The 17469-nt window shown below is 37.6% G+C and overlaps 3 protein-coding genes across 3 annotated transcripts; 1 reads left to right on the top strand and 2 right to left on the bottom strand.

The window, feature by feature from the left end:
- Positions 1 to 2236: 2236 nt before the first annotated feature.
- Positions 2237 to 5158, bottom strand: LOC147847869 (uncharacterized). The gene is made up of 4 exons (XM_087338776.1): positions 4996 to 5158; positions 3727 to 3865; positions 3499 to 3632; positions 2237 to 3416 (listed from the first exon to the last, which is right to left on the bottom strand). Exons 1-4 carry the CDS (start codon positions 5100 to 5102, stop codon positions 2462 to 2464), a joined length of 1335 nt encoding a protein of 444 aa, XP_087194902.1. The 5' UTR covers positions 5103 to 5158; the 3' UTR covers positions 2237 to 2461.
- A 1630-nt stretch (positions 5159 to 6788) lies between these two features.
- On the top strand, positions 6789 to 11947 carry LOC147847868 (uncharacterized). The gene is made up of 8 exons (XM_087338777.1): positions 6789 to 7128; positions 10015 to 10164; positions 10249 to 10383; positions 10467 to 10532; positions 11115 to 11168; positions 11247 to 11339; positions 11421 to 11487; positions 11563 to 11947. Exons 1-8 carry the CDS (start codon positions 6931 to 6933, stop codon positions 11784 to 11786), a joined length of 987 nt encoding a protein of 328 aa, XP_087194903.1. The 5' UTR covers positions 6789 to 6930; the 3' UTR covers positions 11787 to 11947.
- A 2204-nt stretch (positions 11948 to 14151) lies between these two features.
- LOC147847867 (peptide deformylase 1A, chloroplastic-like) lies at positions 14152 to 17029 on the bottom strand. The gene is made up of 4 exons (XM_087338778.1): positions 16583 to 17029; positions 15339 to 15428; positions 15110 to 15177; positions 14152 to 14630 (listed from the first exon to the last, which is right to left on the bottom strand). Exons 1-4 carry the CDS (start codon positions 16970 to 16972, stop codon positions 14375 to 14377), a joined length of 804 nt encoding a protein of 267 aa, XP_087194904.1. The 5' UTR covers positions 16973 to 17029; the 3' UTR covers positions 14152 to 14374.
- Between the last annotated feature and the right edge of the window lie 440 nt (positions 17030 to 17469).

Below are 17469 nucleotides of genomic sequence, written 5' to 3'. Positions count from 1 at the left end.
ATGCAGAGATCAGAACATTCCACGATACCACACTGGTGTCAGGCATGCCATTGAAGAGCTGCAGTGCATTATATAAACATCTACACTTTCCATACATATTGATCAAAGAACTGAGAACCATGACGTTGGACATATGATCCCTACCCCCAACAACGAGAGCATGGATGAGCTTCCCGAGTGGAAGCAACATATGGTTGGCACACACGGAAAGAATGTAAACAAGAGTATGGTTATTGGGAAGTTCCCCTTGTTGTTGCATTTGTTGAAAAAGTTGTGAGGCAGTGATACCATGATCGTGGTAATGGGCATGGGTATGGGCATGAGCTGCGATGATGAAGGTCCAGGAGAACACGTCTGGTTGGCTGAATTTGGCGAAGAGGTCCGTTGCATCCTGCACAGCACCACATTTGGCATACATCTGCAAGAGCAGGTTCTTGAGGTAGCGATTCCTGAGATGCCCACTTCCACTCATGTGGGCATGGATGCGGCGTCCCTCCAAGAGGGATCTGGAATTCCCGCAGTGTCGCAGCAGAGCCGCATAGAGGCTGGAATCGCCGTCTACTGCGGTTCCCGATTCATCGAGCAACAGGCTAAGGGTTTGTTTCCATGGTTTCTCGCTCCATTCTCTCTCCCTTATCCCTTTGCTGCTGCAGCAGCCGAGGGGCGGATTGTTCACCATGGGGGGTTCGGAAGATCTGTCTGAGACATGGATGGGGTGGGAGAGATGCAGTGAGCAGCAGCATGGCTACGTGCCATCATCCATCACCAAATGGGGCGGGCCTCTGAGGCCCAGTAACGATTTTGCTGGATCGCAGGATTCGTTGAGAGTGACAGAGAGGAGGGAGAGGGGCGAAGCAGCGCAGGAGGATTGTCGAGGTTCATATCACATCGCCATGGATCATATGGATACATGCATCTCATTTCTTCTCTGGTGCTCACTGCTCAGCCCAAACCTTCCTTCCTTCCTTCCTTCCTTCAGGTGTTCTTCTGTTGCCTTGCCTGTCTCTTGCCCTTCATGAAGAAGAGTATGTACCATAGATGGCCGTCCATCCGGCCATCGAGTACATACATAATCCCGTCCATCGCAGTATGCTCCTGTCCATCAAGTACATACATATCTATTATCTTGTCCATCTCAGTATCCCGCCGAGTCAAGTATCAGTTCTGAGATTGAAAGGTTGTCAAAGGTTGTAAAGCCTCGAGAGAAGTTGCGATGTCCCATGCACTACGCCTGAGTGTACAAATTCGACTGTACTCATGCATTGAGCCTAGTTTTCTACATGGGGTAGGAACTGTAGGATCTTGGAGTTGGAAACTAAGCCTTCATAAGGTACAAAACTAGACAGTTTTGGAGAGACTTTTATTCTTCATTATTGCTCTCATGATAAAGGGCAAATCATTACTTACCCACAATATAACATGAGTAGATGAGAGTAACATCCTTAAAGATAACATCATAAAATAACATGTAATTGTTATGTAATCTAAACCTTTTGTCTTAAAAGATAAGGAGAATGACTTCAAGTGCTTAACTACATGACTTTGAGTTGAAGCAAGAGCACATTATTAAACACTTGCCAACTAGATGTCAAAATGCTTGTTTTCAATTATGAGAGAAACACATTCATTTGAACACTCATAAGTTATGTATCAGGATAACTATTAAATAACCACAAATATATTCATCTAAACAATCTCTTGTTATCTTTAAGGATGTTGACACTTGAGTAATATATTCACCCAAACAATGAATCAATCATGCATAGAGATGTCTTGTAAAAGCATTGGGCAACAAAAGGCAACTTTGTTGAAGAATACCATTGGATAATCTACCAAAGTGCAAGAGCCTCCATAAGTTAGGAAGGCATCATAATGAAGTATCTTTATATATTGCATAAGATATTGAGAGACTACTTCCATAACAAAACATTTGGTACATAGCCCTCTTTTTAAGCTAATCTATACATATTCCCAATATGGAACCAAGACTACTATATCAAAACCATTATAATCTACTTTGAGATACAATCAGCCACATGAAAACATTACAAAATCAGTATTGCAGTTGTAGTTTGATGCAAGAAAACCCTCATGCCCATAGAAGCCTTGACATTGATTTCATATTTTTCATCATAAGTTATATCAATGTCAAGGCTTCTATGGGCATGAGGGTTTTCTTGCATATATACATATAACTTATATGTATATATGCAAGGGAAGCACTTATTTCATCATAAAAGAACATGTAATTGTTATGTAATATAAACCTTTTGTCTTACGTCATAAGGGCTATTTTTGCATGTTCTCAATTGTGCTTGGAACATGGCATACCGCAAATAGTTCCTCCAATTAGAAACTAACATGCATTACATCAGTGAGCTACTTTCACATCTGAAGCATTCATATACAATTATATTATAGTACAAATTCTTCCTCTTCTAATCAACGAATTGGGGCTATATTAAGGGGCGACAGGGGATGATGTTAGGTCAATTATCTCGCTTTGTTTTCCCTGAAAGTGTGAAAGAACATGCCCTTCTTCCAAATGCGGTCGCAACGCAGAAGAATCTGGTTTCGGTGTATTGAAAATGTTATTTGGTACACATTGAGATAAATCTATCATGCCTCCAGATGTTTGGCATGGGGAAGGAGACCATAAAGGTGAAAATTGAGAAATGTTTAACAAACTTCTGGTATCTTCATTGTGAGGATGAGCATTTGGGGTGGTAGGGCTTAAATCAGTGGTAGTGTCATGACCACTCTTTATCGGTTTCCAATATGATCGCATGTTGAGCTTATCTGCTTCCATCTCATGTTGTTGATGTGATTTCATGTCATCTTGATGTCCTACGTGCTTACAATGTGATTCTGGTGAAACTAGATTGACCAAGACCTTGGCACCACTCCGGCTCATTTGTCTCTCCTCAGACATAGTGGATTCATCCAAGTTCACTAAAACAAAATGATTGCAATGGATATCACCAGTCTCTATTGGATTAGTACAACCAAAGGAACTCTTAAAAGCCAAAGGATGTGGTAAGTCCTCTGCTAAAACGGCATCCACAGATTTTCTATAACCATCATGATCCATCGAAGGTGGTTCTTGCCCAAGTTGCCACAATGTTTCAATGTTTGTTGTTACAGTGGGACTTGTGCAGGATGGTGCATCTTCACTTCGCTTATTGAGCATGTCAAGTTCATCGTTGTTGCTGCCATCATCATTGTTGTCATTATCATTGTCACCATCATCATTGTTGACATCATCAATGTTGTCACCATCAGAGTCATCCAAGTCTAGATAGCAGGGGAGATCCTCTAATGGACCAACTTTAACTTGCATTTGAGGAGGGAGACATGGACACTTCTTGGCCAAGGGGAGATGTTTTGTCGAAAGAAAATTGACGATAAGATCAAGTCTGCAATCAAAGTAGACAATTAAAAATCCTGATTATTGACAACAAAATGTCAAATGATAAAAAATAGGGTTGTATACTATACTTATTCCATTTCGGTATATTCAACATTTTGTACATGACCATGACTTTTCCTTGTTTCCCTCCTAGAGCCTTTATGCCAGCTATAGCCTCCCTCACTACTAAGGATTTGTGAGGATGTTGCCATGCCCATTCAAACTGGGAAGAAAGAACATCCAATGCTCATTTTAGTAAGACAAAATCACCATTTGTAGGCAATTCATGATAAGAAAGCAGACCTATATTCAGCTACCTGAAGTGCATGTACTTGAGAAGGGAATCCATAAATACAGAGAATCATCTCCCACGGCCTCCATTTCTTTGTTCTAAATGCACCAGAGGTAATTTCTCCATTGTGCTGTCTAATACGACGTCTTGGATTAACTGTGAACCTGCATCATTGTTATGCTTTCATAATTATAGACCATTGATCTTCAATAGTATGTGGTAAACATATAAATAGTGAGAATCACATAACAACTCCAAGATCTAAACATTGAACACATTTCTTCGCAGAATATAACACCACTATGGGAGAATACAACATGAGTGATGTGTATGTAACTTTATCAACTTTCACATTTGTCTCCACCTGATGGCACTCATAACACTCAATGAAGATAATTCTATATACCAATGTTCAAGTTCCTCGTTTCTGAAAGGCTATCCATATTATGCAAAAGGGATACATTATATATATCAATCTCAACTGCGTGAAAAGCTAGCAAGAAATGGTAACAAAATAAAATTGACAGTATAGTAAACAGTAGGTTGCTCTTCTAGGACATGTTCAGATTTATTGTTTTCTCCCACTAATTTGTATTTTCAAGAGATTGAGAAACAATTATATAGGAAGCAAGTTACCATTGGCAATAAGAAAAATATTAGATTGCTCTTCCAGGACATCTATGGACATGATGATATTCCTTGTTCTATCCTGCTTCAATGTGTATGAGTTGCATTGGCATATTTATTACGTTCATTCAGATACATGTATGATATACATAACTATTTAAGAGCTCATGATTATTAGAGAACAATAGAATTTATTTCTTTATTTTCCTTTTCCTTTTTTGTAAACTATTGGATTAGCTGAAATTGCTGTCAAAAATTAGAAAATTCTTTCTTTTTCTTTTTATAGTACAATCACGTCATATGTTCAAAAACCTATTTGTTACCCCTATGTAATGATGATTTTATTATTATCTCATAAAAAAGCTGTGTTCTGGCTTTTATTGATTATTTATTTCTCCCATCTCTCTCGTGTCCTACGATCGCTTCAGCTAAAGAATGTGAATTTTTGTTTCAACTTGTTTTTCGTATAAGAATTGGGGCGTTTCTATGACAAACTTCTTTTGGACAATCTCTCAGATATGTTTCCCAACATACATATTGAATCAAATATTACATTCTTTCCAATTTCGGGAAGCAATGAAAGAGCGAATAATACAAGAAAATAACTCACAACTGAAGGAGTTAACATGATTTGAGAAAAAAAGAAAACAAAAAAAGTTGAACTTACCCTATGTATGTTCGACCACATCGAGGTTTTTGCGAGCAGAGAAGGTAACACGCAAAGAAAGAGGACTTCCTGATGATGGTCTGTGCAACAGGAGCAAGGTCATCCATGTCATCTGGTGAGAAGAAGAAGAAGTAACAGAGGAAACGCTACAAATTCAGATCTTCCTCAGTTTCATTTTCAAAAAGCTATGGCAGTGTTTGTAAGCTCCCGTGGTTTTTGTTTATTTCAATAATATCCCTGAGGTTTTGTTAATTTCTCAAATGCCCTTTGGCCAGAAAGCTCCCATAAACCAACCATAACATTTCCTAAAGGGTCAATAGCTTTACGATACAAACATTGTATAAACTTGAGTTCCCTGGTACTTTGCATTGCGTACAACTGAGTTCGTTGATTTGTGGACATCTAAGTTCGTTCGTAGGAATCGTCAATGGTTTGCTTTCAGCTTAACTGGTTTGGCCTTTTCCAAACCAAACTGATTAAGCCTTAACCGATTTGGGAGTTCCCAAACTTGAACCAAACTGGTTAAGGCAAAACCAGTTTGCCAAGCCAATTAAGCCTGAACCGGTTTGGTCAAAATTAGTTTAGTTCGGCTTGAACCATCCCAAACTGAGCTCAAACTGGTCAAGGAAGCTCAAGCCTAAACTAAATTGAATTGAACTGCCAAACCCTTTAAAACAACTTAATGGTTCGGCTTATGCTTGAGATGAGCCATTGTTGATTCCTAGTTCATTGATATCATGGACCATTGAGCTTACCAAATTTCATCAAAAGGGTCTATAGCTTTGTGATACAAAATTCGTATCTACACTAGAGTTTTGTGGTACTGTACATTGCTTACGAATGAGTTTGTAGACCAGTGGAGCATTGAGCTCGTCAATATCATGGCACATACTTCAATTTCGTAGCTTGTTGATTTTTTATATCGATGAGCTTGTTGATTTTTGTCAAAAGGGTTTGTAGATTTGCAATACAAACGTTGCACATACTTCAATTTCGTGGTACTGCACACCATGGATCACATGCATTTGTGTTTGTTGATATAATTCCCAACTTATTGTTCTTGTATCGCCATAGTAATGCACCACATTTCCCTTTGTAGATCACAACTTCCATACAAAGATCAATAATAATAAAGATAAATTACAAAGATGCATGACAATAATTATTGTAAATCTCCTGAGTCCATAATAATAAATAAAATAATTTTCCTCATAAACTTTCAATCAGTTATTATGCATATTTTTTTAAATATAATGCATGAATAATAATAATAATAATAATTATTGCTACAAAATTTTAACAAAAATACATGAATAGTTACATATTTTTTAATTTAAACATTCTAATAGCAAGTTTTACTATCGTAAATTTCTAGTACTAAGACATTAATAGTTGAAGTGATTAAAAATCTTGAGCATAAATATAAATATGTACATATTCACACACACACACACACACACACACACACACATGTACATGTACACACAAACGTATATATACATACATACATACATACATACATGTATATGTATGTGTATACGTATATGTGTATATCTCGTGTGTAGAGGAACAGAGGTGACAAAACTCTGTTTTTGCCCCCCTCCCCCCCCCCCCTCACTCCGTCTGTGCTTCTAGGGTTTGATGGAGAGAGAGAGAGAGAGAGAGAGCGAAACCTAACGATAGAAGAAAGAGACATCTGGTTCCTCTTTTTTTACCCTGAGAAACTAGTCTTCAAGAAATTAGCGGAAGCAGGAAGAGAAGCGAAGTGGAAGGAGAAGCAGGAAGAAAGAGCAGAAAAGGAAGTGGAATTAAGAACCAGGAGGAGCTGAAAGTAAAGAAGAACGCAGAAGAAAGGTTGAATCAGAAAAAGAGAAGAAGCATAAGAAGGAAGAAGCAGAACCAGAGGAAAGAAGGTAGGCGGAGAAGAAAGAAGCAATGGGAGAACGGAAGGTTTTGAACAAATACTACCCTCCTGATTTTGATCCTTCAAAGATCCCTCGGCGTCGTCAACCAAAGAACCAGCAAATCAAGGTGCGAATGATGCTTCCCATGAGCATACGTTGTGGCACATGCGGGAATTACATCTACAAGGGCACCAAATTCAACTCTCGCAAAGAGGACGTCATTGGTGAGGTAGGAAATTTTTAGACTTAATTTTTATTATATATATGGATATCTGTGTGTGTGTGTGTGTGTGTGTTTGTTATTCTCATCCATGCGTGATTGTCATTCAAGCTATTATCTGCAGGCTGTGGCCAAATCCATTGAGGGATCCAACTTGGGTCCTCTCAATTTTATGACTTTTGATGCTACTGTGTATACCACCAAACCAAAAATCAGTTAGAGATAGTGAAAGAAAGATGCGTCAATCTCTACTAGAGGCAGATGTTTGCCTATGACGCAAATCATGATTGCAATATGGGTAACTTCATTTCAGTTTATACTGGTGAAAAAGAAAGCTTTAAGTTTCCTAAGATCCAAGCCGATGATCTTAATGCATTTTGCTATTTTAGAATTGCTAATTATTTGTGAGGGTTTTACGAGCATGAAGCATGTAAACACTATACTATGTATGGGATGAGTAATGATGATGAATCTTGACATCCATTTCTGATTGGTGTTGTGGTGTGGTGGAGTTGGGTAATGACATATGTGTGTCCTTGGCCAGCTCAGACATGATGAACAATGATCCCCATTACCTTGTGCTGGTAAAGTCCATGTGCTTGGTTGCTGTTGTCAAATTTTTATTATCCGTGTAGTCCAAAATAAGCCTATAAGACAACAATACCAACAAAGATGTATGTCTGCCTGCTATAAAAAATGGTACAATCCCTGCAGGTGCTAGAATAGCCTCTCGTGTCTAATCGTAGCCTCTTTTTCTGTGCTCTTACCCCATGAATGAAGCTACGTGATCGATTTTTGAAAGTGCTCTTCTAAAACCCACTTGACTAGGGACTCTCAGTCCCTCTCTCTGCCTCTAACCTCAGCTCCACCCAAACTACTGCTGTATTTAGTTTGGCCAGTGCTATGGTATGACCAAGCATGATAATATTGTATTTCCCCATATGTATGGAATCATTAGAATTACAATAGTCTTTTAATCTGCTTCTCTGGGAAGCCTGCTATAAAAAATGGTTCAATCCCTGCAGGTGCTCCTGTCTGATTGTAGCCTCTTTTTCTGTGCTCTTACCCCATGAATGAAGCTATGTGATCGATTTTTGAAAGTGCTCTTCTAAAACCCACCTGACTAGGGACTCTCAGTTCCTATCTCTGCCTCTAACCTCAGCTCCACCTAAACTAATGCTGTATTTAGTTTAGCCAGTGCTATGGTATGACCAAGCATGATAATATTGTATTTCCCCATATGTATGGAATTATTACTACGGACTCTCAGTGCCTCTCTCTGCCTGTAACCTCAGCTCCACCTAAACTACTGCTGTATATAGTTTGGCCAGTGCTATGGTATGACCAAGCATGATAATATTGTATTTCCCCATATATATGGAATCATTAGAATTCCAATAGTCTGTTTAGTTTGCTTCTCTGGGAAGCAATTATTGTAGCCTAGTTCTAAGAGCAATCAATTGGAACTGTAGCATTGTCTCCATAGATGAGGTGCTCATGTATGTGTTTGGCAGACCTATCATGCTGTAAGTGACGAATAACTCACTGTCATGCATGGAGATGGGCAGGTGTTGGCTTGGGTTGTGTGCGTACCAGCAGATTCCTAGGGACCTCCTATGACTTCTATGCATGATCATGGCGTGCCAGTGGGTACTTGATAGGCATAGTCAGTCGAGGTTCTCTGACATACCGTGGAACAATCCATTTTGTGTCGTGTTAAAGTCTTCATGGGTCATTTCGTGTTCCTCTCTGTAGTCCGTAATCTTGTCTGAACTGCTCCCATCATGGTGACGCAATTACATTGAGCCATCATTTAAAAAAGAAGTTAAATACTAATAAAAGTTCCATTGTGCAGAGCCCTTGTGTACAGTTACTCTCTTTTGTTCGAGGACTTGTCTGCAAATAGATTCATGAAATGGTTTGGTTTCTGGGGTTCACAAGAACCCTTAGAGAATACAAAGTGTAGCTTCCACTACTACCCAACCACAAAAGTCTAATGATGGGCTTGGAGAATGGCTAAAAATCATAGATTTAAATCAGAATTGTGGGTCAAATGAGAAGGGATACACTAGTACCTCTGGTCTTGGTATGTAGTGTGTGAAGGGAGAAAATATGTTAAAGTTATGTTTAATGGTAGTTTGAAAATCTAGTCAAGTGTCTCCAAGAAAAAAAGAGCAAGTTAGTAAAAGATAACTTAAATGGTAAGAATCAGTCTTTGCTAGTGAGAGGACAGGAGTTCTAATTATTAGCCTCTGTTTATGAAGCGCTTCATCACATGTGCATACCATGATCCTTGGTATGTCTTATATTTATGGCATGGTTCAGATCCAGGTAATAAAGCTCTCTGCCTAACAAATCAATTTGGATGATCTCTTGAGGAATTGAGCTTCTGCTCCGTATAAATCTGGTGACATTGTGAATAGTTGACATTCTCTTTGTGTCCATGTGTTGTTGGGTAGACTTGGAGTCAATGTGACTGCATGGTTCATGAGGGAGGGAAGGAGAGATGTTATTATCATCCTCAGAGGCCATATATGATCTTGGGGAGAGAGATAACACATGACTGTAGGCATCCTAATTGAGAAGCTTGGGCTATTGTATATATTACTTATACAGCCAATCTTAAGCCAAACAGAAATTTGGATGGAATTTTGCAACACCAATATAAGCCCTGATTTCTTTACTCTCTCTCGATGAGACGGATGTTGATCACTTGTTAAGGATGTCTATCAGAAGTCACAGGTTCAACCCCTACAACACAAAGTTCAGCTAGTATAGATTAGTAGGATTTGAACCCAGGTTCATGGGCTAATAAAAACATGGTCTACCGTTATATAATCCTAATATGATGAGAGATCGTCAGAATGCCTAACTATTATCTTTGTCTATCTTCAGACGTACCTAGGCATTCAAATCTTTCGGTTCTATTTCAAGTGCACAAAATGCTCGGCGGAAATAACAATGAAAACAGATCCTCAGAATAGTGATTATACTGTTGAGGCGGGTGCAACAAGAAATTTTGAGCCTTGGCGTTCAACAGATGAGGTATTTCCTTTATCTTTATTGATCATTTTTTATAGACTTGATTGTTTTCAATGCAAGTTATCAATGTTCCCCTACAAACTGCAGATAATTGACGATGCCAAAAAGAAGAGAAATGCTGAAGAAATGGGGGATGCTATGAAAGCACTTGAAAACCGAACGTTGGACTCGAAAAGAGAAATGGATATTCTTGCTGCACTTGATGAAATGAAGTCGATGCGGGTAATCTTTTCCTCCTTTTTGGGTCTTGGAGGTTCTTATGCAATTCATGATGCTCGTATGTCTAACTTGGTGACACTTTGTAGGCAAGGCATGCAGGCGTGGGAACAGAAGAAATGTTGGAAGCATTAAAACGAACTGCAGACATAAAGGTATGTTGTTGCATTACATGCATATACAATGCAAATTTATTTACTGGGGGGTGTTAATTGTTGAAAACAATAACATTGTAGGAGATGGGACATGAAGATATTTATTTATATCTTATATAACCATGCCAAGAATCCTTGGAATCTAATCTAGATTTGATTAAAGAAAGTGCAATTTAGATTTGATCACAAAATTAGCATAAGCAATTTGCACGTATACATTATATAGCCTGTGTCATGACTCGTGAATCTGATTCATGTAATTATTTTGAGTTTGTTGTTTCTCATCTTAAGAAGATTTTCTAGATTATTCTGCTATAAGATTGTATTCATAAACGTTTTATACAAAAGGGAATTCCTTTAAACAAGACGTGTTGCTAATTCATCTTCGAAAATAAAAATATCTGCATTGTATATTGCATCATTGCTTCAGACTCATCTCTGTTCCAAAAGCTCATAACAGAGGATTTTCTCTGCACTAATGTGATGATTTCAATTCATGAATCATACTATTAAATACTTCTACCATTCATATCTGCTCTTACTTATTATGTATTATATAATCGATATGATGTATGCTTCCAGGAGAGGGAACTTGCAGAGGAAGATGAAGCTGTCATTAGATCAGTTGTATTTCAGGTAAATAATAGAGATGGTTATGCCGTAAAATGTCCACGCTAATGAAACAGATCTAATTAGTTTCCATCATTGTCCCAGAGCTCAGACAAATTTACCCGTAGATTGGATGATGATGACGACGACGACGACGACGACGACGAGTATGACGATGAGGAAAGCATCCCATCAAAGGTAAATTGTTTTTCCATTTATTACATTAAAGTAATTATTGCTATTTTTACCAACATTTGTTGCTATATATTGTTTTTTCAGAGATCTAAGCCAAGTCTTTTTGAATTGACCGATCACATACACCCGTCTTCAGCTACAAGCTCTCTAGGTATATATTCATAGTCTCAGGATGGAAATGTACTCTAATTTATATCTTATAATATATTTCATTGTTTGTGTGTAGTGACAGAGGATGTAGGGTCTGGAAAAGCGACAAATGAAAAGAAGCCTTTGTTCTCTGTGAGACCGAAAAATATAGCATTCAATGTGAAACCCAAGAAAGACCATGTGCCAGAACCAGAAACTAACACTAAAGTCACTAGTAGTGATGCCATTCCAGTTAGTTCTAGTGCTGTCACTGGCCTAGCATCATTATGTGCGACATATGATGATGATTCAAGTGATTGATTTTTTTATTGTTCAGTCATATGTTCAATGATTCTCCTATGTATCATCTATCTGGACAGCCCCATGAAAAATTGTGCCTTCTACATATAACTATAAGAAAGTCCTTCACTCGGTTGATTTAAAGTTCTTTTTATGAATTCATTTATATGCTGTTAAAGGTTTCTTTTGTTATGACACTAACTCATTGGTTTCATTGCCCAAGCCGACTTGTAAGAAATTGTTGACAGATATATAATAGTTACAGAAATGTCGGCATGCATTTCATTGTTGTATGGACGTCCAACATTTAGATCTACACAATGGTGCTATATATAAAGGATTACATAATGAGGTATTTCATAAACCAATTCCTATTGATGAAATGAATTCATATCATTTGTAAAATGATGCAAGTTAAATGTACGTTTAAATGTTCATTGTAGTTATGCATGTAAATGTTTTTCACAGATATACATGTAAATGTTCATGACACAACTGTTCCAGCCTAGTTGGGAATTCTTATATGTTTGGCTTGACCAACTTGTCTGTTGGAATTGAATATTGAAGCACAAAATATTGTGGGGATTGACATTGAACCACTACACTGATACAAATTTAAATGGTTCCTGTAGTGATGAGGCACATAGAATCAGTCATGCAGTAAAAATGAAGAATGTGGAAATCAAAAGACTTATGACATGGAGAAAAAGATCACAACAAACAAAAAGACCTTCAAAGAAGCATGGTGGATCTCGATTGAGGAAAATACAACTACATTGGAGAATCCATGACGGGGAGACCAAAAGGATCTTATTGGACAAAACCTAGTTCTGAAAGGTGGAGTTAAACAGGTGGATGAGGCAGGGTGGGTATGTGGTGTAGCCAATAAAAGATAATGGGGAATTGGTGGATCTTATCTGTGATGTGCAACCAATTTATTAACCAATTTATTGACAATCGCTTGTATAACGCAATTGGTTGGCCAACAAATGCCCAAGAAGCTACCTGCCAATAATGGGTTGGGGAAGGTTAAGACGGAGATTGAGGAGTATTTGTACAAAGGCAAACATATTAAACCTCCAAGTATGACTGATGTGGTCTAGTATGTGACATGAGAGCAGGGCGTTATTGTGTTTGTCACCTTTGTAAAACCTACTCAATATTTAATACTCCCAGTGTGTGAGAGTAACAATGACCTCATATTGTCCTACAAGCCATGGTCTTTGATTTGGTTTTTTTGGATTGGACATGAGTTGAAATACAGTTAGGACTCGAATGTGTCAAGGAAATAATGCAAATGCAGTGGAGCTGAAAATATTTAGTCAGGGTTAGGAAGAGAGATCAAAGGAGGTCTTTACATTGTTAAATTTCTATCATGACAACAGCATAATAACAAGTAAATATGCTTTGTAAACTTTATTGTACTGGTGTTGTTCATTTCACAATACACATGACAAAATAAAACATTTATTATTAAGTTTCCAAAATTTTAGGCTATTACTTTATGTGAAGTCTGAAGTCTTCAATGTTGCTATCCTTAACAATGCAATGAAGTCATAAATGGATTATGTAATTTTGATATATTAGCTCCATCACTTCCAATTCCTATTGTATTTCTAATTGTATTGAGAACCATAACTTGTAGGAGTGGCTTGTAATACATGCTCCATCACTTCCAATTCCTATTGTATTTCTAATTGTATTGAGAACCATAACTTGTAGGAGTGGCTTGTAATACATGCTCCATCACTTCCAATCCCCATTGTATTTCTAATATTGAGAATCATTTCTTTAATGGTTTCACATGCATTCAATGTTTGTGCTTTTCGATCCATCCTCCACTTTGAGCATCTCTAAATAAAAAGGTTTTACTCATATGCCTTTCATGAGGGTTCATTTGCCAAATCCAATCTAATGGTTTTCCCTCACCTTACAATAAGTCTTGACTTTCAGCTCAAACAAGTGTTATTTCTCATGATAAGTAAGAGGAAGGCCTCATATAACACACTTAATAATCTCATTAGGCTTCCAAATTTCCCAAATACAACATAATAGAATATAAATACTTCCTTTGCCTTTATAACTATAATATAAATACTTTCTTTGCTATATAACGTACATATTTATACAACTTCTCAACCATCAAATCCATATTAGTCTTCAGTTTTGGTTTAATCCCCAACCTTGGAAGTTTATACCATGTGGTTATTGGTAACAAATATCATAAACCATCCAGTTCAAGGATGAAACATAGTAAATTTGTTACAATTGCTGTGTCCCCATCAAAGAAGAAAATCCAAAATCGAGTTGTGCTTAAGAACATAACACTTGGGACATAAAGAGTTTTGATTAAATATGAATGGAGGCCATTTAGGTAAACATATAGGATACTCTATGAAAGCATAATTGAACTTTGTGGAGGTTTAAAGTATTATACAGAAAAAGTGTGTGAAAAAAATCTGTATTGTTAGGATATAGTTATCATTGAGAATCCCACTAAGATGAATTCACCATCTGTTTTCTAGGAATTGGGTGGCTACACTTCAATATAAAACCTTAATATTCGCTTGTGACAAATAAACTTCTGGTACCATCATCAAATACGGTCATCAATTTGTTCTAGCTTCATATACGCCTATCTTTGGACACCCTGATGGCAATACGAGCTGTAAATTTGCAGTGGTCCTAAAAGTCCTTGGTACCATCTTATCTACAAAAATAAAACCTTCAATATGATCGCATTCATGCTGTAATATTCGCGCTTTCCATCCACATGCATCGAACTTGATTGGTGATCCATCCCGTCCGAACCCTGAAACCTCCACTTCTAGGTACCTTTCAACTAGTCCTCGATATCCTTTAACACTACAAAATCGAGTGAAGCATACAACCTTTCTTAATGCTAATAGATGTCTTATATCATAATTATCACCATTCCTCAAAAAATTAGAATATCCAAGTTTCCTCATAGTTATTTGTAGGGTTTCACTACCAAATTCTTTTGCAGATTTTGTTTCTCTTCAAAGAAGATTAATTCCCACTACCAGTCTTGTTTGTGGTCTTTGTTTCTCTTCATAGAGGATTGGTTCCCATTAGTGGTAATCAAGAATTGCTCCCATCTCAAAAACCACTAACCAAAACCTAGATGGTTTCATTCTCAAAACTTCAACCTACATGTTTAAGTTTCACATACATCCTTAAAAAACATAACCTGGATGTTCAAATTTCATATTTAATCATATGGGGCTGATACACACAATAGCACATTAATCTGCCACATCCTTCTAATTAACCACAGATTCAACCAAACTTCAAATGATACTGAAATAAGTAATTGAACTAACCTTAGACATCCTTCAAAAAATCTTGCACTTTTGTTTCCCTTCCTCTTTAATTTAGGATTGCATATAACCTGTCAAAGCAATTTTAAAAGGAAAAAAGAAAACAAAAAAGACAGTAAAGTTTTTTACCAAAGAGAAAATACATGAACCACTCCAAAACAGAAGAATAAAATAACCTCAAAACCATGCAGACATTTTGCAATTCCTTAATGAAATTTCACATTTCAATCACCAAGAGGTCGAAAGGTGTGCGTTGTTGAGCATCTGCATCCTCTTTCGACACATAACTGATATATTCTTTTGTATCTTCCATGACAATTATCTGCAGAAATCAATCTATATCTTCATTAGCAACAAACAGAGTGGTAAGCTACAGACTTCTGAAATAAATAAATAAACCATCCTTGATTCTATCACAGATTGGATCCTTGTTGAAAATCATGTAAAAACGGATGTCTCAAATTGAATTCGCTGTGCCTTGAGATGTGAATAATGAATTGAATTTGTCACATGTCTAGAGAGATGGAAAACACAAACTTAATAATTTTGTAAGGGATGCATACATGTGGTAAATTTTTTATGAACATTAGCACTAGGTGCCCTAACTATTCATTCATGAACAAATCGTTTAAATTGTTCCAACGCCTTAGTATGTGAAAGGATTCATGAACAAACAATTCACATTTTTCTAAAACTTGAAATACATGAAGTAACTTATGCACAAACAATTCAAATAGTTTCTCAGACTCCTAAAAGAATCTTAGTTTACGAAGAATTCCCATGAGCACTGAGGACAACACCAACAATTATGAACAGGCCAGTCAAACTGTTCCAAGTGCTTACCACAAACAATTCAAATAACTTATGGACAAACAATTCAAATAGTTTCTCAGACTCAAAAAAGAATCTTGCTTAATTTACCAAGAATTCCTGTGAGCACCAAGGCCAACACCAACAATTATGAGCAATTATGAACAGACCCGTCAAAGTGTTCCAAGTGCTCCACAAACTACAATTGTTCACATTCGTACTGCAATTTCTAGCTGTTCCAAATTCTTTAGTCAAGTGCCAATGGTGCCAAAAGACTTATTGCAATAAAATGTTCCATATTTATTACCTCAATTCAAACCAGTCCAAACTTTTCTTACCTCAATTCAAACCATTCCAAACTTTTCTTACCTCAATTCAAAATGTTCCAAAATTTTCTTACTTCAAATTCAAACTAAAACTATTCAAAATTCTATTTCTTACCACGATTCAAATGGCTCCAAACACCAAAGACGTAAGCATGTGTGTGTGTGTGTGTGTGTGTGTGTGAGAGAGAGAGAGAGAGAGAGAGAGAGAGAGAGAGAGAGAGAGAGAGAGAGAGAGAGAGAGAGAGAGAGGGAGAGGGAGAAAGAGACACTGCTGCAAGAGACTTAAAATGAAAAAGAAAATTCATAAAAGAAAAAAGAAAGAATTTTGATGAAACCTTACTTGAAGAGGGATTCCGATCTGAGGAGCTGCAAGACCAACACCAGGAGCTCCTCTCATGACAGAGATCATGTCATCTATGATCTTCTGAATACGTTCGCTTTGAATCTCTTCAACAGGTACAGGAGAAGCCGCCTCGTGAAGGACGGGGTCTCCTGCTTCGATGATCTCGGGGAGCTTTGGACGCCGGGGCGAAGCCATTTTGAAGAAAGAAGATATGGATATCAATGGTGATGGTGAAGATGAAGGTGAAGGTGACAACGAAGATGATGAAGAAGATGAAGATTTCAGAGAGGTGAACCAAGTCCTTCTTACCAGCAGAGAGGAGGAACGGAAAGAGAAGGGATGGTGATGGTGAAGCGCGGCGAAGCACCAGGAGCTATGGAGCGCCATAGCCTCGGCCCTCAAACCTGTTTGTGAAGAAGTGAGAGGATGATCAGAAACCAGAATTCTGAAGGATGCCCCTACAACGTAGTTTTGCGTATTTACATGCCTACACCCCCCTTCCCCCAAAACGGTTTGAAAGGCGACAAGTTGTAGGTATCATTATGTCCGGGCCAAGCTATCTTCGATTCGTGCCACAGACATTGCAAACAAGATAAGAAGATGCACACACATACAATTGAATCCAATCAGGAACGCGATAGAAAAGGAGGGGACTTAACCTTGGGCAGTCTTTATTTCATGCCGAATCCCGATGTTCATCTCTCTAGTTGTAGAACAAGAACTTAACCTTGAAGTTTGTTCCGTATGAATATTCATGTCTCCTTTTACCTTATATATCTCTATCAATGGGTCATGAAGCGTCGACTTAACTTAGGGGATTGTTTTCATTCGAATGTTCATATCTCTAGGAGTGGGACAAGGAAGGCAACAACTTAACCTTGGAA

This window comes from Azolla caroliniana, unplaced genomic scaffold, assembly GCF_043228905.1.
Source record: "Azolla caroliniana isolate FFs.n. ecotype wild unplaced genomic scaffold, voAzoCaro1.0.p SCAF_613, whole genome shotgun sequence".
NCBI lineage: Eukaryota > Viridiplantae > Streptophyta > Polypodiopsida > Salviniales > Salviniaceae > Azolla > Azolla caroliniana.
The sequence above is the reverse complement of the archived record's forward strand: the minus strand, read 5'-3'. Positions and strand labels throughout refer to the sequence as shown.

Coding starts and splice junctions, on each gene's coding strand:
- LOC147847869 (XM_087338776.1), bottom strand. CDS start 5,102: ATGGATGACCTTGCTCCTGTTGCACAGACCATCATCAGGAAGTCCTCT. Junction 3,866..4,995: donor TGTGGTCGAACATACATAGG/GTAAGTTCAACT, acceptor ACAATGATGCAG/GTTCACAGTTAATCCAAGAC. Junction 3,633..3,726: donor CTCAAGTACATGCACTTCAG/GTAGCTGAATAT, acceptor CTTTCTTCCCAG/TTTGAATGGGCATGGCAACA.
- LOC147847868 (XM_087338777.1), top strand. CDS start 6,931: ATGGGAGAACGGAAGGTTTTGAACAAATACTACCCTCCTGATTTTGAT. Junction 10,533..11,114: donor AACGAACTGCAGACATAAAG/GTATGTTGTTGC, acceptor GTATGCTTCCAG/GAGAGGGAACTTGCAGAGGA. Junction 11,488..11,562: donor TTCAGCTACAAGCTCTCTAG/GTATATATTCAT, acceptor GTTTGTGTGTAG/TGACAGAGGATGTAGGGTCT.
- LOC147847867 (XM_087338778.1), bottom strand. CDS start 16,972: ATGGCGCTCCATAGCTCCTGGTGCTTCGCCGCGCTTCACCATCACCAT. Junction 15,178..15,338: donor GCACACCTTTCGACCTCTTG/GTGATTGAAATG, acceptor TTGCTTTGACAG/GTTATATGCAATCCTAAATT. Junction 14,631..15,109: donor TTTTTTGAAGGATGTCTAAG/GTTAGTTCAATT, acceptor TCGATTTTGTAG/TGTTAAAGGATATCGAGGAC.